Source organism: Macrotis lagotis, chromosome 2, assembly GCF_037893015.1.
Source record: "Macrotis lagotis isolate mMagLag1 chromosome 2, bilby.v1.9.chrom.fasta, whole genome shotgun sequence".
Lineage (NCBI taxonomy): Eukaryota > Metazoa > Chordata > Mammalia > Peramelemorphia > Peramelidae > Macrotis > Macrotis lagotis.
In genome coordinates, this window is record NC_133659.1 from 204,071,198 (window position 1) to 204,097,541 (window position 26,344).

The following is a 26,344-nucleotide window of genomic DNA, read 5'->3' on the forward strand; positions in this document are numbered from 1 at the left end:
TAAGAGGAGCACATGCAGCCCAATTCCTGTCTACAGCTCAGCCCCAGCCTCAAAGGGGATTGTCTTCTTCTCACCCAGGCCTCCCATTCTCTTCTGCCCCAGCTTGAAGTAGGGTTAAGAACACCAGGAAGTGTTAGCTCACCAGCAAGAGAAGATTGCCTGAGGTTAGGGATATGGAGGAGAGGGAAGAGGAGAAAAACGATCCTTGTCTCCCCACCCCCTTCAACTCCGGATGAATTGGACCAGGCTAGGTAGATTTACTATACTCCATTAAGAAGACAATGGTGTGCCGTAATTCCTGGGCCTGTCAGAACAAAGTGTTTGTTAGTGGGGGTTCCCTTCTGAATGAGAATCTGGGCTGTGGGTGAAGATGGATCAGTGATTGGTAGACTACCTTTCATAACAGCAGGATATAACTCAGCAGGCTCTCACCTGTGGCAACTCAAACCAGATGGTCTTGGGGCTGGTAGAAGACCCATAGTTGAGCTCCAACCCTGGGATATCATCCAGGGGACTAAGTTGATGTAATTTCTGTATGTCCTTCAGATTGATAGAATAGCATTGTTCCTGGGGACAACATGGAAGAGTGAGAAACTCACTTTGGGAATGGCATGGCAGGCCAGAGTGGTTCATTAGATCTTTGTGGGGGTCAGGATAGAAAAATGCATTTGACAGGTAAGAATCTAGCAGTAAGGATGAGATGTAAGAGATCAGAGAAAAGATGGGGGTGAGAGGGGAAGGAGAATCACACCCACCTGAGATTTAGTATCCACCAAGATGAGGTGCTGACGGTTCAGGCCCAGTAAGCAGGGGGTGGCTATCTTTGGCTCACTCACCCGCAGTACAATGTACATGGTATAACCAAAAAGAGGAAGTTTTCTCATAGCCTCTGCAGGCAAATGGTAAGGATGAAGGGGTTAACCAACACATCAATGAATTGTCTCAGTATTCAGACACTGATAATACGTGCTCCATCCATTTGCAGAGGAGCTTGAAGATAAAGAGCATAGAAGGAAAAGTACTTGGAAAGAGTTTGTGAGTCAGGAGAAGATCCCTGGGCCTATGCAGTAGGATGGGTAGGGAATATCATTGGGTGGGAAGAGCGAAAGACAAGGAGTTATAGACTATCCTAGGGCTAAGGAAAGGAAAAGGGGAAGAACAGAAATCTATTCATCACTACCATAATCCTGTGACCAGTCCTTTGAAACCCCTACCATTTACTGACCATCCTCACCCAAAGAAGGCAGCTCACCAATAAAACCGATTTGTGCTTCTCTACGACTGGATATCTTGGAAGTCTTCAGCTGTTTCTCCACCAAATTTTTCAAGGTCCTCAGATTCACTTGCTGCTGTAGTGACTGTGGGATGTATTTCAGCAGATTCTGCCTGAGAGACATGTGGGTGTTGAGAATGACCCAGGCTGATCTAAAAGTCTGGACCTAAAAGTGTTGGACAGCATGGGGCAAATGAGGGAAGCTTAAAGGGAAGTGATGGAAAGGATGGACTTGTGGAGTACTGAAGGAGGGGCTGGCATTGGGTATGACACCCCTGATAGAAATAGGCCCAACTTTGGGGCTCATACCTAGAAGACAGATCACTGATCTCTCTGCTCAGGAGCTGCAGGGCCACCAGGGGAGCTAGCAGAGCTTCAACTTGGTGTTGGGTACTAATCAATAGCTTTCCCTGCAAGTAGTCCCGATGTACCTAAGGGAAGAAGGCAGGTGAGGGAGAGCCTGATCCAGGAATGCCTACCCTGATGACTTCCTGGTTCCCCAAATCATCCCTTTACTTCTGCTTCTCTCACCCTTCCCTCTTCTCTGATTCCTACTCATTCCTCATCATCCATTTCCTCCTAGCCCAGGGGGGAGCCGGGGCGGGGGGTGGGGGGGGGGGGGGGGGGCGGGAAGGGGCCTTAGAAATAAATGAACCTGGAGCTGACCTGGCTGTAGTGTGTGCTGATGTAGACTTCATCTTCATAATGCAGTGGGCTTTCCCAGGTGAGTCGGCGGCTATGGAACTCCACAGCACTTTCCCGCACCACATTGTTGAGGTACTCATTGGAGTGCAGAGGCCTCACTAGATTACCTGCCGAAAATAGTCCAGGGATGCTCACAGCCTGTCCTTCCTATCCCAGAGCCCAGGACTTCTGAGAATCCTTTATGTAAATAATGGCAGTTTGCATCTAACAGCTACTACTTCCTTGCTTAAAGCATCTACACAAAGGCAGCCTTTATTTTTTAGGTTTTTGCAAGGCAATGGGGTTCAGTGGCTTGCCCAAGGCCACACAGCTAGGTAATTAAGTGTCTGGGGTGCATTTGAACTCAGGTCCTCCTGACTCCAGGGCTGGTGCTCTATCCACCGCACTACCTAGCTGCCAAAGGTAGCCTTTTGTTGCTCCTTCCATGTTACCTACAGATCTCCCTTGAGAAGGAGTTCAACTGGTCCCAGACTGTGGCCCCAATCTCACCTTTTTCCTTAATGAGGAAGATGGCAAACTCTTGCACCTCCATGGGTTCAGTGATCCCCATCCGACTACACATCTCCTCCAGCACTTCTGTTGTCACCTGGGGTGTGGGTGAGGTCATAAGTGAAGAGGGAAAGGGGCTCCATTCCCCCTAACCTTCCTTGCAAATAGTTTCCTGGGACTTACTGTAAAGGTCTGAATGATTGTCTTATATTCTGTACCTCCAGGCAAATGGAGCAGCAGTGTTCGAGTTGTTTGCCCTTTCTGTCAAGGAAAATTGTAGAGTGAATCTATATATCAAACCTATAGGGACAGTGACTCTAGGCCCCTTCCTCATCCACAGGGGACACTCAAAATAATCTCCCTCCCAGACCAAGTACCAAGAAGGCTTTCATCTCGCCGATGGTGGGCAGGTGCCCACGGCCTCCATATTTGACTGTATGTTGTAATTGTTCTTGGCATTTCTGGGCCAGCTCTGTGTTGAGATGGAGAAGTCAGGAATGAGATCATAAACCAGCTCTTGTCTTCTCCCCACTGAAGATGGCCTTTTCTGACACTATGGTTCCCCCACCCACACTATCATCCTTTACCTTCCACCCTGCAAGGTACCTTGACCAAGGGCAGCATTCTGCAGATACTTAGTGACATAGGGCATCAGGGTGGGTGAGGGGAGGAAGTAACCAGTGAGGAGTGTGAGGAGGTTCCAACCCCGAATGCAGGACTCCCTGAAAGGCAGAAATTGAAGCAGCTTGGATCATCTCTACCTTCCCCCAAACCCTGGCATTTTCCTGTGACCCCACTTCAGCCTTTCTACAACACTCACTCTTGGGGGTTCTCTGTGACCTGTTTGATGAGCTGGCAGTAAATTTCATCCTTCAAATTCTTTTCCCGGCATAGCTATGAGAATAGGAATTTAATTTCCAGAGAGAGTTGAGGACTTGTGTCAGGACAGAAAAGTTGGAAGGGGAGGGTACAGATTCTGGGAATGGGCAGAGGAATATGGAAGTCAAAAAATAGGACAGAGTAATGGTCATGGGCATAGAATTCAATTCAAGGCCTTGGACTTGGGAGAATTCAATGCTCAAGGGCTCTCCTTTGTCTCTGGACTTCCAGCTCCAATACTCACCTTCAGCATCTCAAATGGTATATCCAACTCATCTTTCTTTGCGGGTTGATCACCCATAAATTGCATCACAGCTATGGGGCAAAAATGGGAGACACTAAGTAGACCTAGGTGAGTGTGATGGGGAGAGACTAGGGGGTGGTACTTCAAGTTCTAGACCATATCTGGTCCAGATACGGTAACCCAGTCATGGCAACCCATGCACATTGATAATACTGTGATAGGATGGGAGTTAGGACTCAAAGAAGGAAGGGAAGGACTTCTATTCTGAAACTAGAAAACCAATGTCCCAATATTTGTGATGCTGCCAGCTAATAAGTGCATTTATTTGCTCAAGGTATGTCTATAACAATCACATGTAACTCACCACTGAAGTTCTCCACAGCTAGCTTGTTTGACTCCTCATCAGTTAAGCTGGTAAGAGATTTCTGGATGGGATCCTGAGGATCAGAGTAGTTTGGCAGTGACTATGGGGCAGTAGCCCAGAAAGGTAGACTAAAATCTGAATTTACCTGTCTTCCATGCCATACTGAAAGGAAGATTGCTCCAGAAGACAATAATTTCTCTCTCATCCTTGACCCCTTACCTTGCTATGTTGTACCAGGCTTCTGGCATTATGTTCTGACATCACCATCCAACCTTCCCTAGATTAAAGAGGGAGGATTGCTTTAGTCAAGAAGATTAGGGGATTCCTGGTGGTTAGTCAGGTGAGTAGATGAATTTGGGTAGAGGATCATGACCAACTCACAGAGAAGGGCATAGTGTCCTAATCTGGGAATGGATTCCCTCTAGTTGCTGGATACTTACGAGTTCTGTATTGGCCGGAAGTAGTTCATGGCATACTCCCACATGATGTAAGTGCTGGTACTAGCAGCCAAACGAGAGTTGACATCCAAGAAGACAGAACTGGTCACCTCAGAGTACTCACTGGGTGCCTGGATGTGGGTGTGTTCATGCTGAAGATACAGGAAACCTAGTGTCAACCCAGTCACTGCTGTTGACCTGTTCTGATGGTTGACCACTGGTGGTGGCATCTGAGTTTCCACACACCAGAACCTATTTTTGTCTATGCCGCCATCTTACCTCATAGTATAAGTAGGCAGGTAGGGTGCAACATCAGAAGTCAGTCAAGCCAAAGAAGCTTTTATTGAGCAACTGCCTGGCACCATGCCAGGCTTTGTGGCAGACACAAGAGAAGTTCACTAACAGTTTTCCTGCTCTCAGGGAGCTTACAGTCTAATTGATGAACCAAGACATGTGAAATGGAACATTATGAAACATTCAATAACCAGGGCTCAGCTCCATTTATCTTCTGATAAAGTACTGTTGCATCAGATACAAAGTGCTCAGCTTCATTCCAACCTGTCCTTTACATACATTCACAAATCTCCCTTCCCAACTACAATGTGGTCACTCTGTTACTTGAGGGCAGAGATTACATCTTCAGTTCCTTCCCTATTTTTTGGAGCACTAAACCCTGGCTTCTATATAGAGCAGGAGTGAGTTTAGTTAATCTCAACTAACTTGGAAATGGATGATTTTTTTTTTGTCCCTGGTGGCTCAAGAGATAGAAAAAAAGATTCCTTTTCCCAGGACTACATTTTGTGAATTCAGTCCAAGAAGAAGGGTGGTGTTCAAAGTGCTGGCAAAATTCAGGAATTGCTACTAAGCCTCAGCCTGTCAGTTCCTCCAAGATCCCTCACCTCCATGGCCCGGGTCTGTGAAGACAGTTCTGATTCTCCTCTTGAAACGCTCCTTTGCCACTCATCCCTTTGCTCCTTGCAGAAGGTGGGGTAGTCAGGAACAGCAGCCACTTTCACCATGTCAGAAGGAAAGAGCCCAGATCGACCCCCGATAGAACCAAATTGCCACCCTGAAAATCACAAATGGAAGCAGCGCTAGGGCTATAGCCCAGAGACATCTGATACCAACCCTGAGTTCTTCCCTGAATGCCACCCAACTCACTTGACTGGACAAAAGGCTGGTACCTCCTACAGCAACTCTCCTCCCCTCCATTCCAGTGAACACAGCTAATATACTTCCCTATACTTTATATCAGGCAACTAGGTGGCACAGTGCACAGACTTCCAGACCTGAAGACTCATCTTTCTGAGTTCAAATCTGGTCTCAAATTTGTGCGACCCTAGATAATTCACTTCACCCTTCTTGCCTCAGTTTCCTCATTTGTAAAATGAACTGGAGAAAAGAATGGCAAACCACTCCAGAATCTTTGCCAAGAGAACATCAAAGAGGATCACAAAAGAGACACACACAACTAAAAAAACCAACTTAAAAACAACATACTATGCATCCGGGTACATCATTGTATACCTGGCTCTAGGTTGGCCATGGGCTGCAGCTTAATAATGTCTCCATAGTGGAAGCTCAGGAGGCTTCGGTCATTAGTGACATAGCTCCGTAGTGCAATGACATAATTTGAGTCCTGGAGAAGGAAAAGCAGATGGAGCAAAGGAAAGCATTCTTTGTTTGACTGCTCCCTCAGCCTTGTCCTTTGGTCTTCACCTCCAAGTCTTACAATCTCTCACTTCCTTCAAAACTGAATTTAAGTGTCCTACATGAGGCCTTCCCCTAGTTTGTTGGGTTTTTTTTTTTTTTGGTTTCCCCTAGCTTTTGGTGCTACTCTCCTGAAATGACCTTGTATTTACTTTAAATATGCTTAAATTTTGCATATATTGACCCTTCTTGCCACAAAATGTAAGCCCTTTAAGGGCAGAGAGAGACTGGTCTCATTTATTTTCTGTCTCCTCAGCCAATCAAGACAGAAGCTGTACTAGTCACAAGGGATGTTAAAGAAAGGCAAAAGACAGTCCCTGTTCTCAAGGAGTGCACAGTCTGATGGAGGAGATAATATGCAAACAACTAAGTACAAACAAGCTATATACAAGATAAATTAGAAATAAGCAGAGGCAAGGCACTTCCATTAAGAGCAGCCAGAAAAAGATCCTGGTACACAGGAGGAGTTCTACTTAATACTGACTCTCCTCACCCTCACACCTAACCTATTCCCCATGCTCAGGATCCAGTCATCTAGATTGCTTTCTTCTTTCCTTGTTCAGAACTGTACCATGGAATCACAATAACTGAATTGAAAGATCCCTCAACTAACCATCAGGTCTGTTCCATACCTGAGAAAGTCCCAGCTTCAACCTGTCACACAGGTGACCTCGCAGCTTTTGCTTAAAGACTTCCAATGAAGGGGAACACTAATTGATCCAATCCTATCCTAGACTTTTCCTATCACTTTCCACTCACCATCTCTCTCTGCCTTCCCAGATCAAAACATCCCTCTACAGACATCACTTCCCTTATATGTCTGGCCTTCTCTTCTTAGAATTAAAACTCCTCATGGAGAGAGATTGTCTTCATTTTGTAAGTTTATTCCCATAGTTTAGTAATAGATCAATAAGCATTTTTAAAGCCCCTAAGTATGCCTCATTGCAATTTCCATCCAGGATCCTGCTCTTCAGGATTAGACCCTGAAAACCTAAATATTGAGAGGGTTGGACTAACATAAGCTTCTTAACCTGAATGTCCCTGATTGAATTTCAGGGGGTCCCCTGAACTTGGATGAAAAAAAATGCATCTTTATTTTCATTATCCTCAAATTGAAATTTGATGTTTCCTTGAATTCAATTTAAAAAAAAAAATTTTCCTATGGAGTGGTCTATAAAGCTTTACCAGACTGCAGAAAGAATCCATGATACAATAATTTAAAGAACTTTTGAATTTGATGATACCTAAGGTGCCTCTCAACATTCTTCAAATATTCTAATACTATAACTTATTGAGGATTAGAATGTCCAGTTGTGACATGGTATATAATACACTTTCCCTGGAATAGGACAATCTATTATTTATTGTCCCAGTGGCCTCCACAAGCATTGATCTTACTCCTCCATACCTGTTGTCCACCCTCTCAGTACTCCCACCATCTATAGCTGTTACTCAAACTACCTACAATGACTATTCCTCCCTCTCTTTAACTCCCCCCTCCTCTCTATCCCTGCTTCTTGTCCACTCACTTTTTTGAGCTCATTTAGGAACAACTCCACCATGGTCTTGATGGCCTGGGCTTGAGGTGTGTATAATATTAGTTGCTCATTCTTCAGGGAGAGTTGGAGGATGCCATGACCTTGGGCCTCCACCTCCAGGATTTCTGCAAAACTGTGGACAAATCAGTTGGGAGTAGATGCTATGTTAGAGACACCAACTCAACTTATCTTAAAAAAAGGGAAAGTTCTTAGCATGCCAGTGTTTACTGCCACCTCCCACCCTCCTGACCTGTAGCTGCAGAGGGTCTTGAAGTAATCTGTGCGGAAACTGGTATTGTTCACAATTTTGAGCAGGCGAAGGCCCCGATGAGACACAGCCAGAAGTTGTACGTCACTGCCACTCTCCCCCTGCAGGAGAATCCACAGTCACAGTATTGATAGGAGAATCATGGGGAAGGGAGGGAAAAATTCCCAGGCAGAGTGAAGAGGGGGCCAAGGGAGACACAGGAGACACTACATTCTGCTAAATTAATGAATTATGCTTCTTGAATGCTTATGAAATGTTTCTGTCCTACTAATACATTGTTGGTGGAGCTGTGAACTCATCCAACCTTTCTGGAGAAAAATTTGGGATTATGTTCAAAGGGCAACAAAAATGAGCATACCCTTTGACCCAGCAATACCACTACTGGGTCTATACCTTGAAGAGATCATGAAAAAGGGTAAAAACATCACTTGTACAAAAATATTTATAGCAGCCCTGTTTGTGGTGGCAAAGAATTGGAAATCAAGTAAATGTCCTTCAATTGGGGAATGGCTTAGCAAACTGGTATATGTATGTCATGGAACACTATTGTTATATTAGAAACCAGGAGGGGTGGGAATTCAGGGAAGCCTGGAGAGAGTTTCATGAACTGATGCTGAGTGAGATGAGAACCAGAAAAACACTGTACACCCTAACAGCAATGTGGGGGTGATGATCAACCTTGATGGACTTGCTCATCCCTTCAGTGCAACAACCAGGGACAATTTTGAGCTATTTGCAGTGGAGAATGCCATTGGTATCCAGAGAAAGAATTATGGACTTTGAAGACTATCACCGTCAAATTAGAAAAAAAAATCATTAAATTATAATGTAATTTTACTATCTCATGCTTTATATTTCTTCTTTAAGGATATGATTTCTCTGTCATCACATTCAACTGAGATCAATGTATAACATGTAACCAATATAAATACTAACAGAATGCCTTCTGTGGGAGGTGGGGGGAAGGAAGCAAGAATGGGGGGAAAACTGTAAAACTCAAAATAAATAAAATCTTTCTTTAAAAAAAAGAAAAAAGAAAGAAATGTTTATGTCCTTCTGTATGATGATTCTGTTATTGCCACCAAACTCATGGACTTCTTTCCCGATAACAGGAACTATGTTCTGTCTCCCTTATCTGTCTAGTGGCTTTGTCCCAAAGGCAAGGATTGTATCTACTGTTAGACTGGGAGCTCCCTGAGGGAAGGGACCAAGTCTCTTTCTTCCATTCCACTGCCCTTCCATAATGTCCAGCACATAGGACACTACATTCACCAAGATGATTGACTTTGATGAGTGGAGGACATGGGAAGACATTCCCAGGCACCAAAAAAAATTCTTGGGCAAGTTAGGACTCGAGAAATAACCCTCCAAAACTCCGCATTGTTCCAGATAGGGAGTCCTTTGGGGTTATGTAGGGTTTGTACTGACCGAGACAGAGAAGATTCGAGAGAAGTAATTGGCCCAATTGTCCCGAGCAGCCACCACAATTCTCTTCTTGATACTGTCTTCAGTGATGGAACTGGCATCCGTGCCCACCTGTAACTCCACTGTAGACAAAAGACTCTCTTAGCTTGGCCACTCCTCCCTGCCATCTTCCTTGACAATTCCCTTTCCTCTTTAGGTATCTGCCATATCCCATCCTGATAACCCAAGCTTTTTTAAATCCAAGGATTACTGCTGAATGAAAGGAGAGGTCCTTTCCCAGAGACACCTACAGATATCTCCATCACTATTTTCCTCACCTCCTCCAATATGGCTTTGGCTCCCAATGCATAAAACTCAAGATTTTTCCATCTTTTTGACCACTACTACCAACCCTGGGGTTTCCTAGTCCATATACTTAGGAAGTTCTTCATCTTTTTCCGTTCATCTGGGGTGATTTGGATACAGGACTCAGTGAAGGTATCACATAAGATCTGAGGATGTAGCAAGATGTTATCATTACCATGGTGGCCTCGAGGGAAAGTCAACCTCCCAAGGAATGACCACAGATAGAAATGGCAATAATCCCAGCCTTTGAAAGGATAATACCTTTATTCTCCCATTAATCTGTCTCTTTCTAAGTCTAGATTCCTGTCTCTCTCTGCCCCTCAGTGCTTGTGTGTATGTTTATGAATATCTTTGTGTCTCTCAATGCCTATCTCTCATCTTTGGGTATTCTATGTCTCTGAAGTATTACCAATCACTGATTAATGTAGGTTAGCATGACCTCTTTAAAGTGAAAAAGCTCCTAAGAAAGCTAACTTGAAAAAAAAAAGAAAGCTAATTTGAATTGGTTATATCAGATGATTTCATAATCTACCTCCAATACCTAAATGAAAATAGAAATGTCCATTGACTAGGGATTTTTAAGTGCAATTGAGCAAGAGATGGGAAGGTAAGGAGGGAAGAGAAGGGAGATTCTGGAGGAAGGTACACAAGTGAGTGGGGAGAGCAGATCCAGGGACCAGAGCTGAGATTTTTAATAACCTGGGACAGTATGAAATGACTTGGAGTGTCACGAAGTGGAGAATTACTGAGACAAGCTTTCAAATTTTCCCTTTCAGGGATCTAGCACTCACCTGTTCACAGAGAAGTTTCAAGTAGTAGGGGTGACTGAAGTTCTCCCGGGGGTAGAAAACCTGTGAGAATTATAGAGAGATATGAATGAAAGAATTCTGAGGAATAGTGGAACCATTGTCCAAATGGAAGTGGGAAGGCTCCATTTCTGGCTAACCCCCTCACCACCTATCAATTCTGGAAGACCAGGTCAGGAACATTGGGAACAGGAGACAGGATCAATAATGGAATAGAACAGAAGACCCATTCCTTCCCTACCTCTTTTCTAAGGAAAAGTCTCCAGGAGGCACTGGCATAGGAAAAGGAAACACTGCTTGAGGTATGATGCAACTGGGTCCTGATATGTTTGTCTTCAATGGTCACAACTGGCTCTAGAGGTTAAAAAAAAAGTAACATTTAGGGACTCCCAAACCCTGTGCTTTTCCTTGTTTTTTGTCATTTCAGTCACATCTGACTGTCCAAGACCCAATTGGAGTTTTCTTGGCAAAGATACTGGGGTAGTTTGCCATTCCTTTCCCAGTTCATTTTACTTGAGATGAGAAAACTGAGGCAAAGAGGTGACTTGTCCAGGGTCACAAAATTAGTGTCTGAGATCAAATTAGAATTCAGGAAGATGAGTCTTCCTTACTCCAGGCCCAGCAAACTCTTTCTACTACACCATGGAATTATTAGCACCATCCCAAATCCCATGAAGATCTAGGCAGCACAGTGGATAGAGAGTTGGAGCTGGAGTCAGGAAGACTGAGTTCAAATCTAGTCTCAGTGCTTTCTTGTTTCACTTAATCTCTGTCTACCTTGGTTTCCTCATCTGTAAAATAGGAATTATAATAGCCTCCCAGGGAGGTTATAAGAATTAAAAATTAAATTAAATATTTGTAAAGTACTTTTCAAATCCTAAAACCCTGTGTAAATGCTAACTACCATTATATATATAATTGTTATACTCAATTGCCAAATTCTATCTCTCTTCCACTTTGTTGCTCTCTCATGACCACCGCTTTTATTATCTCCTCTCATGTAGACTGTGGTAATAGCCCCTTGCTTGGTCTCCCTTCTTCTAGCCTCTCTTCTCTCCAGTCCATTTTCCACAAAACTGGCAAAATAGTTTTCCTAAGGTTCAGATCTGATTACATGACACTCCTTATCAATAACCTTCAGTTGCTTCCTTCTACCTTCAGGATACAAAACAAACTCCTTAGAATTTCACATGCTGATCCAAACCAACTATTTCTGCTTCATTTCTCATTTGTCCTTCATCTTTCACTGGGCACTCCACTCATTGTTTGCATAAAATCTTAGGGACTCTTGGCATCTGCATCCGTTTGCTCTATAGCTCTCCGTCCTCATTCCCATTCTCAGAACCTCATCTCTTTCAACATTTAGCTAAGTTATCTCCTCTTCCTTGTAGTCTCACCTGATCTCAGATGTTAGAAATGTTTTTCTCTCTCTTTTTGAATTTCACTAGAGCATTTTATCTTTCCATCACTCCCTGTCTTCTGTGATACACAGCTAGGTATCTAGCTGTGCATACATTGTGTCCCTGGACAGAAGTGAGGAACTTTGTCATTTGTTTATCTGTGTATTTTTATCAATTAGCACTGTGTATTGAAATAAGTATTTGTTATTGAAATAGGTCTTGCATGACTATACCTTATAACCTATGTCAACCTTCTTGCTTTATCAATGGGGGCGGGGAGGGAGGAAGGGAGAGAATTTGAAATTCAGAATTTTGGGAAAAAAGAATATCAAAAATTATTTTCACATGTCATTGGGTGAAAATAAAACATTATTTTTAATAAAAAAAAGAAATGTGTTAAATAAATGAATTGAGATATAAGTGGGGGAATGAGACTCAGAGAATTCAATTGAATTCACTGAGTGCTGAGTTCAAATCTAACTGCAGATCATAACTGGTTTGTATGACCCTGGAAAATAGTTGAACCATTCAATGCTCTGTGAAGATGCTACTTGCATTGCATCAGTAGAGAGAGTACCCTTTAGCAATGAAATCAGAGTTCCAGATACTAAATGTATCTATACAAAATAATACAAGTTAAGTTCAAGAGGGGAAAAAAAAATCACTAATAAGAATGATGAGCCATGTAGTTGGGGGTAGAAAGAGATCAGAAAAAATGTCTCATAGCAGGGAGTACCTGACACGAGTTTGTGGAGGTAAAGGGAAAGGAGAAAGAATTGTTTGATGAGAGTCTCTTTCTCAAGGACCCTCAAAGAGAGAAGAGCTTTAAAGGGAAGACTTCAAAGTCAGCAGTTCTATCCCTGATATGCCTACCTCCACTCCAAATAATGTGGCCCAATCCAATATTTTGACTGCCAAAGCACTCATAATGTTGTTTCTACAAACTTTTTCCCAGGACAAATTAATTACATATGCCTGGATTTCCATTCCTATTATTTTCATCCTTTAAATTCCTGTTCTTAACCCTCTCAAATTCCAGAATATTCTTAGACCTAGAGCAGTTTATTATTCCTTAGATTTTCCCTAATCTCTAATCTCCATTCTTTATATGGTAGATTGGGTAGGGCATTAAATTTGGAATCAGCAAGACTTGGGTTCAAATCCTGCCCCAACTTATTAGTTATGTAATCTTGACAAGCACTTGGCCTGGAGTCAGAATTCAAATCTGACCTCAGAAACAAGATACGTGACCCTGGTTAAGTCACTTAACCTTTTTTGCCTTAGTTTCCTCATCTGTGGCCTCTAAGGTCTCTTCTATCACTAATTTTTTTGGAGGGATAGGGAAGAGAATGGGTCTCCCTGTCTCATTCAGGCTAAAAGTACATTACTTTTATTCCTGAATCCAAACAATGATTACATAAACTTTACCTGATTCCACTTTTACAACTTCCCAATTCTTTTGTCTTTAGTCGACCTGGTGGCCCTCTAGTCCCCAAGATCTCACTATATTGGTTTCAGATTTAGTGTGGCTACCCAATCATCTTTAGCCCCAACTCACACAATCCACCTGCCTCTCCCAATAGCAGGAATTACAGGCATATCCCATTATCTTGGCACAGTTCTAAATTCATAGTCTTAAATCCAGCTAAGCTAGTAATCCATGCCTGAAGCGAATTTAGCTTGTGACACACAAAGTCCACTGTTACAGTCCAGGTCTCCCATATTAAAAAAAAAAAGTCAATGTCAGAGCAATGAGATCTACTCAGTTTCAAATCCCACTTGTTCAAGATGGCTGTCACTTGGGGATGGAAATGAACTTCATTTAGGAACACTTTCTAAATTCAGTTATAAAGCCAAAGAATCAGAAAATCTTAGAGGGAGAAGGGACCTTATAGTTCCTTGAATATCACCTCTTCTAATCCTCCCCACAAAAAGTCATCAGGAACCTGCCTCCTCAGAAACCCAGGATTCAAATAACAACACTAAAAGAGGTAACTAGGAGTGACTAGATTGGGTCTATGGGGGTTTCCTCACCTGAATTGGGTGGGTCTGGATTCTCTGCTGGGGGAAGAGGTGGAGGTGGAGGTGGAGGTGGTGGAGACTGAGGACTTGAGATCACCGATTGAACTGGGGTAAACAAATCCTTCAGGGGTCTCTGTTTCTCTTTGATGGAGTTAGAAGGTGCACAGCGGCTGGAGGACTTGGGTCGAGGTGCAACAGGTGGTGGTAAGCCCTTAGATGCCAGATCTGATGGCTAGGAGCAAATAGAGAAAAATTATTCATGGATCTGTGCCTATTGGAAACCTTTCTTTTCCCTTAGAGGTCCACAACATGCCAAGTCAGTCTAAGGCCACGAATGACTTTAAGATATTTACTCCTCCCCATACACACAGGGCTCCCCAAGAATGGAAAGGAACAGAAAAGGAGTCTGAATTGTAAAACCCAAGATTTCAGGGGCCCAGTCCCTCAGGTTCACCGAAGGAGGAGGACGGTTGCCTCTAAGACCCAGTTTGGCCAAGGCCTCATCCTTGGGGGTAATCTTCTTTATGAAAGGTCTTTGAGGATTCCTGGGGAAGGAACAGGGAAAAAGAGGATGAGTCCTAGGGAGGCCTGCCCACCATCCCTTTGGAAAGTTTTCCTCCAATTCCTGGTAACTTCTGCATCTCTGACCTAGTGGGTTGTATTGGTTCGGGCACTGGTGCAGGACGGCTCTTGTACATCTTGATGATATTGCCAATTTCTTTACTGGGCTCAGCTTTTTGTTTCTGGGCTGGGTCTGATCCTCGTATCACAGTACCTTGTCGCTTTTTTATTTCTGGACCAGGGTCAGTTTTAGCTTTAACTCCTGTTTTGGCTCCATCATCATCTTCATTCTTAGTTTTGTCTCCTCCCTCCTTTTTTTTAAGTGGTTTCTTGACCACAGGGGGAGAGGGACAAGAAGGTGGAGAAGGTACTATGAGAAGTAAGGAGAAAATAATTAGAAGGTTAGTTAATAATGCTGGGGGGGGTAGTCGAATCTCAAATCAAATGAAATATTTTGAAAAAGGCAGCTTGTGCTAGCAATTGGAAGTCCATTACATATAATATCAGGATTTGTTGATTGACCTTTTTTTTTTTCAGGAAGAGGCAATCAGGGTTAAATGATTCACCCAGGATGACCCAGCTTATGTGTCTGAGGCTAGATTTGAACTCAGATTCTTTTGCCACCAGAGCCAGGGTTCTATCTGTTGTGTCACATAGCTACCTCATGTTGATTGATTTTGATAATTTTTCCCCCTTCTTTCTCTTTTGAAAAAATAAAAAAGATGGTTCTTTGAGAAGAGAGAAGAGGAAGGGCACAAGGGGAAATGTAGGCAATATATAAAAGTAAAAGGTTTTATTAAAAATCTAATTTTTAAAAAAGAAATATCCTGCTGTGAAGTAATTTTTCTCCTTATGGATAAAAAAAGGAGAGTTAGACATGTATTATATTTACTTGTGAGTATCTATGAAAAATCTGTAGAGAAGACAAAGAGGAGAAACTTCTTTTCTTGTTAGAAATGAAAAAATTTTTTTTTTTAGGTTTTGGTTTTTTTTGCAAGGTGAATGGGGTTAAGTGGCTTGCCCAAGGCCACACAGTTAGGTAATTATTAAGTGTCTGAAACCAGATTTGAACCCAGGTACTCCTGACTCCAGGACCAGTGCTTTATCCACTATGCCACCTAGCCACCCCTAGAAATGAAAATTTTTATGTTGAGAACAAACATTATAAGAAGAGTTTGTGAAGAGCAGTAAGAATACTAGAATGATTTTCCTGTGATAACTGAAAAAAAAAAGGAGAAAGAAAAAAGGACTAACCTAACATTTCCTGAAAAAGAGTGAATTTAACCTTTTTCTTAAGGAAAAACATGAAGAAGATTCTTAAGAGTTTTGGGAATGAATCAAATGGAAGTGAAATCATCTACTATTACAATATGAGTTTTTGGTGACTGTGATTGTCACAGCTGACATACTGTGTATAAATACCTTTGTCTTTTTTTTTGGTAATTTGCTAATTTCATTTGTTAATAAATCAAATATGAATTTTTTCTAGAAAAGAAAGCTTCTTCAGTTTCTTTAATATCTAATATCTAATGAACTGGGATGAGGGTTCAAGTCAATTGATTAATTAATGTCAAGAAAGCACATATTAAGTGTCTGATAATTCTTGTTGAGCAACTAACTGACAAAGGAGTTGCAATTTTATTAACTAAAAAGATTCCTCTAAAACTTGATGTGATAAAATTAATTATAAGACTGGATTAAGTGACAGACTGAGTGAGGAGTGACATATAGGTAAATAGGATCAATCTACCCCACCTCCCTTGCTATATTAGAATGTCAAAACTTCAGGGGACTTTAAACATTATCTAGTCCAACTCTTTCAGTTTACAGAGAAAGAGCAAGACTCAAAAGTTTTGCAATGAATTAGTCCAATTGTCGGGGCTAGTGCCCAAGATTCCCACTTCTCATAATAGGATTCTTTCTACATCACCCTCACCATTGATTTCCTCCTTCTCCTCATCTTCTTTTTCTTCTTCCTCCTCCTCCTCCTCCTCCTCCTCCTCTTCCTGCTCTATGTCCCCCTGGGGGATGGGCACCTTTGCAGGTGGTTTCATCTTCTTCAATCGAATAGGTTCTTGTCCTACAAGGAGGTACCAGAGTTGACACTATCCCATCTTCTTTGCTTTTTATCCATCATAAGGCTGCCTCCCTCCTTCATCCTCCCCATTGTCACCACAACTGCCTCCATTCCTGCTGATGCTGGCCCTCTCCCTTAATCAAATAGGGGCTCTGCTGCCAAGCCACCATGTCCTGCTGAGCAAGGAAAGAGGACCCAAGCTTTCTTTGCCCTGGCATGATTGGACCAGAATGATAGTTTAGAGAAGTTGCACCATAGTCCCCATCTTAGATTCCACCCTTCCAAATATAAGATAATCTCTACCTATGATGCCATATCTCTTGCCAGGGATCTTTTACCTAAGTTCTGGAAATAATCACGTTTCTGCTGAAAGCTATTGAGTTGCTTCAGTTTCCCCTCAGTCTCTTCTGGAATCTCTACCTGTTGGAAACAAGATAATGACTACCCTCTTCTCCTATGCCCAGACTCTTGCTAGGCCTTGACAGACCTCTGCCATGTTCATTACCCATTCTACTTCAATAGGGAACTTGGACATGCTAACATTTCCTTCTCCCTTATTTTCTCTTTCTTGGCTAATTAATATTTTCCCCCTGCCCCATGCTAAGACCCTAGAATCCTCTGTCCTTCATTCTATCTTGGTACTGCCACCTGCCTGGTGGTAACTCTCACTTATTCCTGTAAGCCTGTACTGTTTTGGGCTACATTGGGGCTCTACCTTGGGAGCAGGTGAACTTTTGCTGACATTAGCAGGTGCCTTGGGAGTATTTTGGACAACAGTTGGACTCTTCTTGGGTTTGGGTACTGGGTTTTGGGTACTTTGAGTACTGGGAATGGGCTGGGATGCAGATGTAGAAGCCTGGGCCAGGCGCTGCTGTTGGGCTTGCTGCTCCAGGGAAAGAGTCAAGGCCTGGGCGGTCATTTGCTGAGCCTAGGAGGGAGGGAAAGGGAAAGTGTAAGCCTGGTGAGAAGAAAAAAAATCTTCTGGGTCTTCCCACCAGATCAGAAAATGAAGCAGAACCCTTTTTCCCACAACCTTGCATCCCTGAGCCTTACCAGCATACGTTCATAGAATAAGAAGTCACTTAGAAGTCATTTACTCTAATACATTCATTATACAGATGAGGGTGAAGTGACTTGCCCATGTTATAGAGATAGTTTCTATTGGAGTCAGAATTTGAGCTTCAGGCCTTTTAACTTCAGAGCCATTGATGTTGCCACTATATCATGCACTGTCCCCATAATTCAGACCATTCCAGCCCTTACCAAGAGCATGGCCTGCTGGTTGATGAAGCTTTGATGCTGTGCGGCAAGTTCTCTAGCACTTGGTATAGAAGGCACCATAGGCTGTGGTGGCATCATTATGCCTGTGAAGCAAATGGGACACATCAATAATACATAAACACAGTATTTTAAGTATCATAAATGACTTTACAATTATCATCTCATCTGATCCTCACAACAATCCTGGCTACCAAATGTTCTGGCTTGTTGCAGATCTTGCTGGGTCAAAGAGCCAACAGCACATCAGAGACTAGGGTCCTGGGGGCAATGGAATGGGATCAGTGCAAGGACTAGGGAAGAAGCATAGGAAACGATAGACAGAGACAACAGGAGTATGGATGGAGGCAGAGAAGAGGGGAGCGAGGACTCAGGGAGTGAGCAGACTCTAGACAACTATACGGGAGTGGATATTTTGGAGATCATTCTCCACACTTGCAGATGAAGAAACTAAAGGAACAGTGAGAGTACACCCCTTACCCAGGATCATCCAGTCAGTTAAACTCAGAGGTGAGTTTCAAACCCAAAATTCCAACTGGTCCTAATCTACACATTCTAACCATTATTGTGATCTCCCTGATAGACATGAGCAATTTGCCAAGCCCATTATCCTCCCTATTCTCCATGGAAGCTGTGACTCCCTGACATCCTCCAACAGGCACACCTATGTTTTGTGACACTTTTTTTTGGATTTTTGAAAGGCAATGGGGTTAAGTGACTTGCCCAAGGTCATACAGCTAAGTAAGTATTACATGTCTGAGGCTGGATTTGAACTCAGATCCTTCTAACTCCTGGACCAGTGCTCTATCCACTGCACCATCTAGCTACCCATCAGAACATCTGTATTCTGATTATCATGCTAGAGAAGACAACAGTCCCATGCTCACTCTGCACACTAGACTTTCCCAATTCTTTCCATTTATACCTGGCATGGCTGGGACCCCACCCACTGAAGGCATTGTTGGCATAAGTGGTACAGGTGCTGGCATCATTGCTCCCATAGCAGGCTGGTAGTTTGGCATCTGCATCATCCCTGGGTACACTGGGTGGAGAGGGAAGGAAAGAAGGCATCTTGTTTCTATGACATAGGTAGATATTTAGGATGTATGTCTATTACACTGTCCCACCTGGGCTGGGGAGGGACAGCCCAGGGAACTGGGGGGCAAAGAGGCCCAGGAAAGAGATGATCAACCCCTCAGGTCTTGACTCTACTCCTTCTCAATTTCCCCAGCAGTCAAGTGGCCTCATATTATGTGACCAAGACCATGATCAGAATTCTCCTGCTAACCTGGGGTCATTTGCATGCTACCACTGGTCCCTGATACTCAAAACCTCAGAAGACTTCAGGGAAAGGGATCAGACAATCCTAGACCTACTGATAAAGACTGAGGCAGACCCTCAGCTCATGGTTCAGTGAGGCAGTTAGAATCTAAGGAAAAACAGCCTCAGAGGGAGCCCCCAATGAATGAGAGTATATCAAGGTGCCAAGGCCTATAACAACTGCTATCACTCCTGCCTTTCCCTGGTCTGAGTGTGCCCAGGGGGATTGGGACAAAGATGCCAGGATCAAGTGCTATTTCTACTCACTCATAGGGTAGCCTCCTGGCTGAGTGCCAATGCCTCCACCACCTTTCATTCGACTACCAAGTGTTCTGGCTTGTTCCAGATCCTGCTGGGTCAAAGAACAACAGCACATCAGAGACCAGGGTCTTTGCATTGGAATGGGACCAGTGCAAGGACTAAGGAAAGGACAGACAGAGACAGCAAGAGGATGAAGGGAGGTAGGGAAGAGAAGGTGGGAGATTCTATCTAAACATACAGCACTCACCTTGGACCCTGATGAGAGCACAGGTTCAAAAAGGTTATCCAGGAAACCATCTAAGCTCTTAGGGCTTTGGGGTATCCTTGCTGGGAAAAGAGTTAACAGGTATTGATTTTTGTTGTTTTTTTTAAAATAAATTTATTTATTTTTCCAATTACATGCAAAGATAGCTTTTACCACTCAATTTTTAGTAAGGTTTTACAATAAGTTTTACATTTTTCTCCCTCCCTTTCCCCCTCCCCTTGACAGTAAGCAACCTGATATAGGCCATACATGTTTAACACAGTTATTAAATACCTCTCCAGATTAGTAATGTTATGAAAGAACAAAAGGGAAAAAAAACCATGAGGGAAAAAACATAAGATAAATTTTAAAAATTGTCTGCTTCCAGACTCCAGAGTTCCTTTTCTAGATGTAGATGGTATTTTCTATCACAAATCCTTTAGAATTGCATTTGATCATTATACTGCTGAGAAGAGTCACGTCCATCATAGTTGATCATCACTCAATGAATTAATAAGTATTGTTAAAACTACTTCTAGACCCAGCATGCTCCCTCTTTAAATTCATTGCCCTCCAGTTCCTATTCTCTAATCAATAACCCCTCTCTTGCTCTGCCTCAAGAAGCTAGTTATAATCCTTACCTGTATAGTTGTTTTGAGGCAGTAATGGAGCAGGACCAGGAGGTGGTGCTGGAGCAGAATGGGGAGCCTGGATTTCTGGTGAGGGGATGTCTTCATAAATCCTATAGGAAACAGTGGTCCAAACAGGAGGGGAAGTTGACTTTCCATACCCATCCCGGGCAAGATGAGTTAGATGGGGCAAGGGGAAGCACTCACATATTATGGGGGGTGATGGGGTAGCTGCCAGGAGCACTGAGGTTCCCCAAGTCCTCAGTCTGTCCAATCAGATCCAGCACATAGTCACAACCAACTAAATCCTGCCAGGAATCTCCAGAGAACAGAGACACAGACCAGCCCCGGATAGGCTGCTCTATGCCCCTATAATAAGGGTAGGAGTAGGAAAGAAAGGAAGAATGTAGATTCATTTGAAGGCTGGGAAAATACTCTGATTCAGCTTCCATCTCCTCCCCCCATCTCACAACAAACATAACAGAACTACTTTCTGTTAAGATTAATAATAGCTCACATTTATAAAGCACTTTAAAGTTTGCAGAACCTTTTTTTATCCTTGTACCAACCCTGGACTGTTGTTGCTATTATTTATATTTTTCAGATAAGGAAAACCAAGACTGGCAGAGATCACATGACTTGCCCAGTATCACAGAACCAGTAAGAATCAGAGATAGTATTTGAACTTAGGTCTTCTTGACTCCATATCTATCACTCCATCTACTGTATCACCTGACTGCTTCTAAGGTTCCCTAGAAATTCTCATGTAGGAATGACTAGAGGATGTTTAGACTACAAACACCCCTCCACTACCACTATCGAACTTTTCTAAATAAATGATGAATATTATACTTCAAGAAGGATAATTCCACTCTTTGAATTTGCCTCTGTCTAATCAGTTCTCCAAACTGTTGCAAAGTGATATTTTTAAAGCACAGATCTAACCATGTCTGTCATTCCTTTGTACAAGAAGCTGAAGTAGCTATTAGGGCTATACCCCAAAGAAACCAAAAGAAAGAGAGGAAAAACTCATTTGGACTTCTCTCTCTCTCTCTCTCTCTCTCTCTCTCTCTCTCTCTCTCTCTCTCTCTCTCTGTGTGTGTGTGTGTGTGTGTGTATACATATACATATATATGCATATGAAATTACTAACATGTCCTGAAGAGTCATCCTTATCTCCTTTTATCCATATTCTTGTCTAGTGAGTTTAAAGTTTAAAGACTCACTCCCAAGGCAAGAGGTGGACTAGGAAGGAAAAAAGTTTGTAAGAAATGGAGAAGAAAAAAATTCAGAGTAGATCCTATGCCAGGTTCCCTCTGCTTTCCCACCTGGTCTGTAGGATCCACCCAGCAAATTCTTCCCCTGTGGTCCAGGATTTAATTTCTGCTGAGTAGTGCTCTTCTGCAGGAATAGAACAACTCAGGGATTAGAAGGTTAGGGGGAGATGGAGTAAAGTGGGAAGTTGGTATGAGAGGTCAACTGTCACCAGGATGAGTTCCATGTAGCCAATGAGTAAGGATCACCTTGGGGAATCAGGGAAAGACTAGGAATATTGGGGACTAATACTTTGTAAAATCAAAGGACAGGAATGAGGAAAGAGAACCCATAGGGACTGGTCCTAATCAAGGGCTGGAAGAGGGGTGAGATAGGAAAGGTCCTAGAAAGGAGAGTTTGACTCTAGAAGTAACTTTGGATGAGAGGATGCTCAGTCCATTTACCACTGAAGGTGAAGACATCAAGAGCCATTCGTCCACATCGCCACCCTGAAATCCACTCTAGCTGAGTGGGTGGGTAGGCACGGGAAATGTTGACTGCTGGCTGGGACTGTTGCAATGCCTCCAAGAGCTTGTGCTGGCACACAGCTGCAATACCCTTTGGAGCATGATCAGACACAAACCTACAAGGAGAGGAAAGAACTTGGGATGGGAGACACTGGCCTCTGAGGAGGCTTGTAAAGAAATGACCCAAGTAGAGCAGGAAGGAATCAGGCTCTGGAAACCATGTCCTTCATGGCTTTGTTCCCTTACACAACCTCTCCCCTTATCCCTATTCTGTTCCCCATATCCTGGAAGCCCCTGTTCTTTCTTTTCCCTGTTTCCCTTTGTCCAGCCTCCCAGAGACCACTTCAGCTTTAACCTACTTAAGCAGTGGCTTCTGAAGGGTCAGTGTTGGGGTAAAGGCACTGAGGAGAATGGCCATGAGTGCCCAGCCTCGATGGCACTGCTGTTCATCTGGGTTGTGCCATAGCTGAGTCACAAGTTGGCAAAAGATCTCATTCCTTAGGGCAGGGTGGCGCTGTCCCTGTTGGGCCAAATATGTACCCAGGGTCTGTTCCTGCCAGGCCTGAAGTGATAGGTCACCCAGGAGCCGTAGCATCTATTGACACAAAGGGACAAGAGGGAAAATTAATGTGGGGATAAAGATAAGGTGCTTCATCTAGAATCAGGAAGACAATGAGTTCAAATCCCACCTCAGATATTTTCTAGCTGTGAAATCTTGGGCCAGTCATTTAACCTCTGTTTGTCTCAATTTCCTCAACTTTATAATGAGGATAATAATAGCACTTACCTCCCAGGGTTGATCTTATTAAGATTAAGTGAGATGATATTTGTAAAAGTACTTAGCACAGGGCCTGAGTAAGTACCATATGAATGTTATTGTTATTAGTTGGGAGAATGGAGGCAGAGATGGAAATGAAAAGATTTAGTGAGGTGCCTAGGAAAGAAAGATTTCAGTTTGCTTCTCTGTGAAATAAGGGTATTTGTAAAGTTATGTCCAGTTCTAAATAGATGATCCTTTGAAGAGGGAATGGGGAAGGTCTTGAGTACTCAGCGGACAAGTAATCCTAGAGATGAGGGGTGGACTGTTGTCAGTCATTTCCATTCCCCACCCCACCGCTGGCTTCTTGACTCTGTGCTATTTTGACCCTCTTTCCTCCTAGACAAGATCACTCACCACTTTATTGATGTCCAGGGCAAGCTGAGGACTTGCTGCATTCAGCCGAGTCAGGGGTGATGTCAGGGGCTGTCCTGGAGTGGGCAAGGTTGACTTCTGAAAAAGAGTATGAATTAGTAGCTGGGTGAAGTGGTTGCTAAAGTGAAAAATGATCTGAGGTGGTTGCCCAGAGCTGGAGAATTATTTCAAAGGGGAAGAATCACATGAAAGAAAAGTGGAGGAAACAAATGTGGGAAAGGAATTTATAATTCAATATGACAAGCATTTATATTATGTTCCAGACAGTTGACCATGACACTGTTAGACACTGGAGACACAGAACTAAAAACCTGCCCTGAAGATGCTTACATTTTACTGGGTAAACATGTACGTGGATAAATTAAAACAAGTTAACAAAAAAATAAGTTTGAGGGTGGAAATAAGAATAATAATTGAGGAGAGCCAGAGTTAGCACTGGAAGTGATTATTGAAGGAATTTGGGGATTCCAGGAAGCAGAGGTGACAAAAGAGGGTGTTGGCAAGCAAGGCAGACAACCAGTGCAGACTTGGAGACAAGAGGTAATGACGTCATGTTGACAGAACAGCAAATAAGCCAGTAGTTGGAATGTACAGAATGTGATGAAACCAATGGAGGCAAGATGATAGCAAGTAGTACCTGGAAGTTTTCAGAGATGAAGCTGGAAAAGGGGAATCTATCAATGTCAGGAGGGAGATCCAGTGTGTCCTGAGCTTTGACCTCTGGGGGGAGAACTTCTGTGATGTTTTCAGCCTTGACATGCTGACGACCTAGGAACATTCCAGAATTGTAAGACCAGGCAGAGGGAATTCCTTGTATCTCCCCCTTCTCCTTTATGCTTTTGCCCATTTCTAGGATCCTTCTCCAGCCCCTCACCACCAACGCAAAATCATTCATTTCAATGACACATCATTGCAAGACAGCTGAGGACAACTCAAAGTGGACAAGGGAGGGGTTCAGACAGGTACAGGGCAGGTGAGAGTCACAACTAAGAGGACAAAGCTTACTTGTATGCTACATAGACAGTGGAAAAAACTATAACCCAGTGTAGGAAATACCCATTCTTCCCATCCGTTCTTTTAAAAAGTATTTTTTAAGTTTTATTTATGCCTTGCTTTTTTTTTTTTTTTTTTTTTTTTTTTTTTAGTTTTTGAAAGGCAGTGGGGTTAAGTGGCTTGCCCAAGGCCACATAGCTAGGTCATTATTAAGTTCTGAGGCCGGATTTGAACTCAGGTACTCCTGACTCCAAGGCCAGTGCTCTATCCACTGTGCCACCTAGCCACCCCAATGCCTTGCTTCTTATAGTTATAGTTGTTTCTCCAACCTACCCCAAACTTGTCAATATGCCTTCCCTTCTAATAAAGGGGAAAAAACTCCAACAAAGTGACTTAGTTGACAATGTATAAACCCAACATATATATATATATATGCATATATATATACATATATATCTCACCTAAATTTCCAATTAAAGAAGGACATTGTATTTAGGACTCACCTTCAGCTGACTTCAGCAGAACAGACAGCTCTGCTGGGATCTCCAGTCGCCCCAGGTCCTGATCAAAAAGATGGGAAGCAAATTATCCAAGGGCTATGACAGAGTGAACTGGGGAGGGAGATAAACCTTACTCTCTTGCTTGTCTAGTGTCAAATGGGTCCCCTTCAAAGTGTAGGAGAGGGACTGCTGAGGAAAGGCTTAACGGGAACACAAAAATTATAGCAACCCCTCCAAGCAAAGCCCTATCCAATGTGTCTGCTTAGAGAGAAAGCAGATAGGATAGTGAAAAGATCAAAAAGGTGTGATACTCTAGGATTTCATCCACTTGGATCCTCAGCATGGTCCCTTTCCCCAGCTGAGCACATCTCAAGAAGCAGAACCCACTAGATGGGCATCTCACGACAATGAGGTCTGGAGAAGACAGTGCCTAATTGGAATATTTTCCCACCTCCACAGACTCGTTGCCACCTACCATTCTTGAATTGGTTGCCCTTGTCTCTTCACTTGGTGATTGACTTTTGTGCCAGCCTGGTCAGGTACTGAGCTGTGAGGAGAAGTAGGGATAGGTAGGTGAGGTGGGAAAAGTGCTAGAGAATCCACCAAAAGCCTTGTTAGACACTTGGGGATGTTCCAGTGGTACTGTAATTAGTCCCTGAAGCCAGGAGAGGAACATCGTTAGGGTCCCTCATCCCAAGAGTCCTTACCTGTTTCCAGCTCTCTGTGTGTTGTGTCTGAGCACCAGAGAGAGGGAAGAAAAATCTATAGGGAGCAAAGTCTAGCTAGGGAGGGGCAATGGGAGGAGAGGGTTAACAACCATGGGCCCTGGACTTTGAGATTCTTTATGGAACATAAGGTGGTATCATCAGGTGTCACCAGGTGAGAGAATAGGAATGGAACTAGGAGGAGTCAAGGGCTACAGGTGTTGAGTGGAAGGGAGAAAAGGAGATGCTTTGCATCAATATACCAATGGGAACATGGAAAAACAAGCTTGTGGGGAAATCTTGGCATATGAGTGAGAATTAGCTGTGCCCTGGAAGAAATTATTCCTAAGAAACACAGCAGAAAGATTTGGCCATCTGAACCTGCTTACCATCTTCCTCCATTCTTTCTAGACCTGGCTTACCTTGTGCCAAGATACCCTGTTTTGGGAAAGATGTGAGGAGGGGCAAGACAAAATGGGCTAGACAGGAAATCAGTCTTTTAATGGCTTACATGCTCTGGGTCCCAGACAGGGCTCACAGGCACTGAACAACCTTTAACATGAATATCTGACTCCTGGCATAGATCTCCTAAGAGCTAGAAGAGATCCCAGAGGGTAATCCTTTTATTATTGAGATGAGGAAACTGAGATCCAGTGAAATTAAGTTATCTAATCATTTGCTTTAACTCTCTCTACAACCCCATCTAAATTGTATTTCCTGATACCTTTGCTGCTTTCAAGACAGAGATATGGCACCTGACAGCATTGTGCCCAGTTGCTTCAGAGTTGCTTTTCACCAGAAATAATCCTTTTTTTTCAGATTTTTTTTTCAAGGCAATGGGGTTAAGTGGTTTACCCAAGGCCACACGGCTAGGTAATTATTAAGTGTCTGAGGTCAGA

At 43.1% G+C, this 26,344-nt stretch overlaps 1 protein-coding gene across 1 annotated transcript; it reads right to left on the bottom strand.

Moving 5' to 3' along the window:
* MYO15B (myosin XVB) lies at positions 1 to 25,219 on the bottom strand. The gene is made up of 42 exons (XM_074220970.1): positions 25,193 to 25,219; positions 24,745 to 24,802; positions 23,886 to 24,016; positions 23,231 to 23,326; positions 22,416 to 22,651; positions 21,994 to 22,172; positions 21,604 to 21,676; positions 20,483 to 20,644; positions 20,288 to 20,388; positions 19,650 to 19,729; positions 19,409 to 19,493; positions 18,747 to 18,863; positions 17,807 to 17,907; positions 17,240 to 17,471; positions 16,882 to 16,971; positions 16,403 to 16,546; positions 14,554 to 14,836; positions 14,360 to 14,450; positions 13,918 to 14,137; positions 10,725 to 10,837; positions 10,469 to 10,528; positions 9,748 to 9,823; positions 9,336 to 9,454; positions 7,890 to 8,008; positions 7,631 to 7,772; positions 5,919 to 6,030; positions 5,291 to 5,460; positions 4,395 to 4,543; positions 4,174 to 4,231; positions 3,955 to 4,027; positions 3,591 to 3,661; positions 3,288 to 3,361; positions 3,074 to 3,189; positions 2,845 to 2,939; positions 2,651 to 2,728; positions 2,468 to 2,564; positions 1,940 to 2,085; positions 1,583 to 1,704; positions 1,253 to 1,386; positions 756 to 889; positions 433 to 567; positions 1 to 304 (listed from the first exon to the last, which is right to left on the bottom strand). Exons 1-42 carry the CDS (start codon positions 25,217 to 25,219, stop codon positions 248 to 250), a joined length of 4,956 nt encoding a protein of 1,651 aa, XP_074077071.1. The 3' UTR covers positions 1 to 247.
* Between the last annotated feature and the right edge of the window lie 1,125 nt (positions 25,220 to 26,344).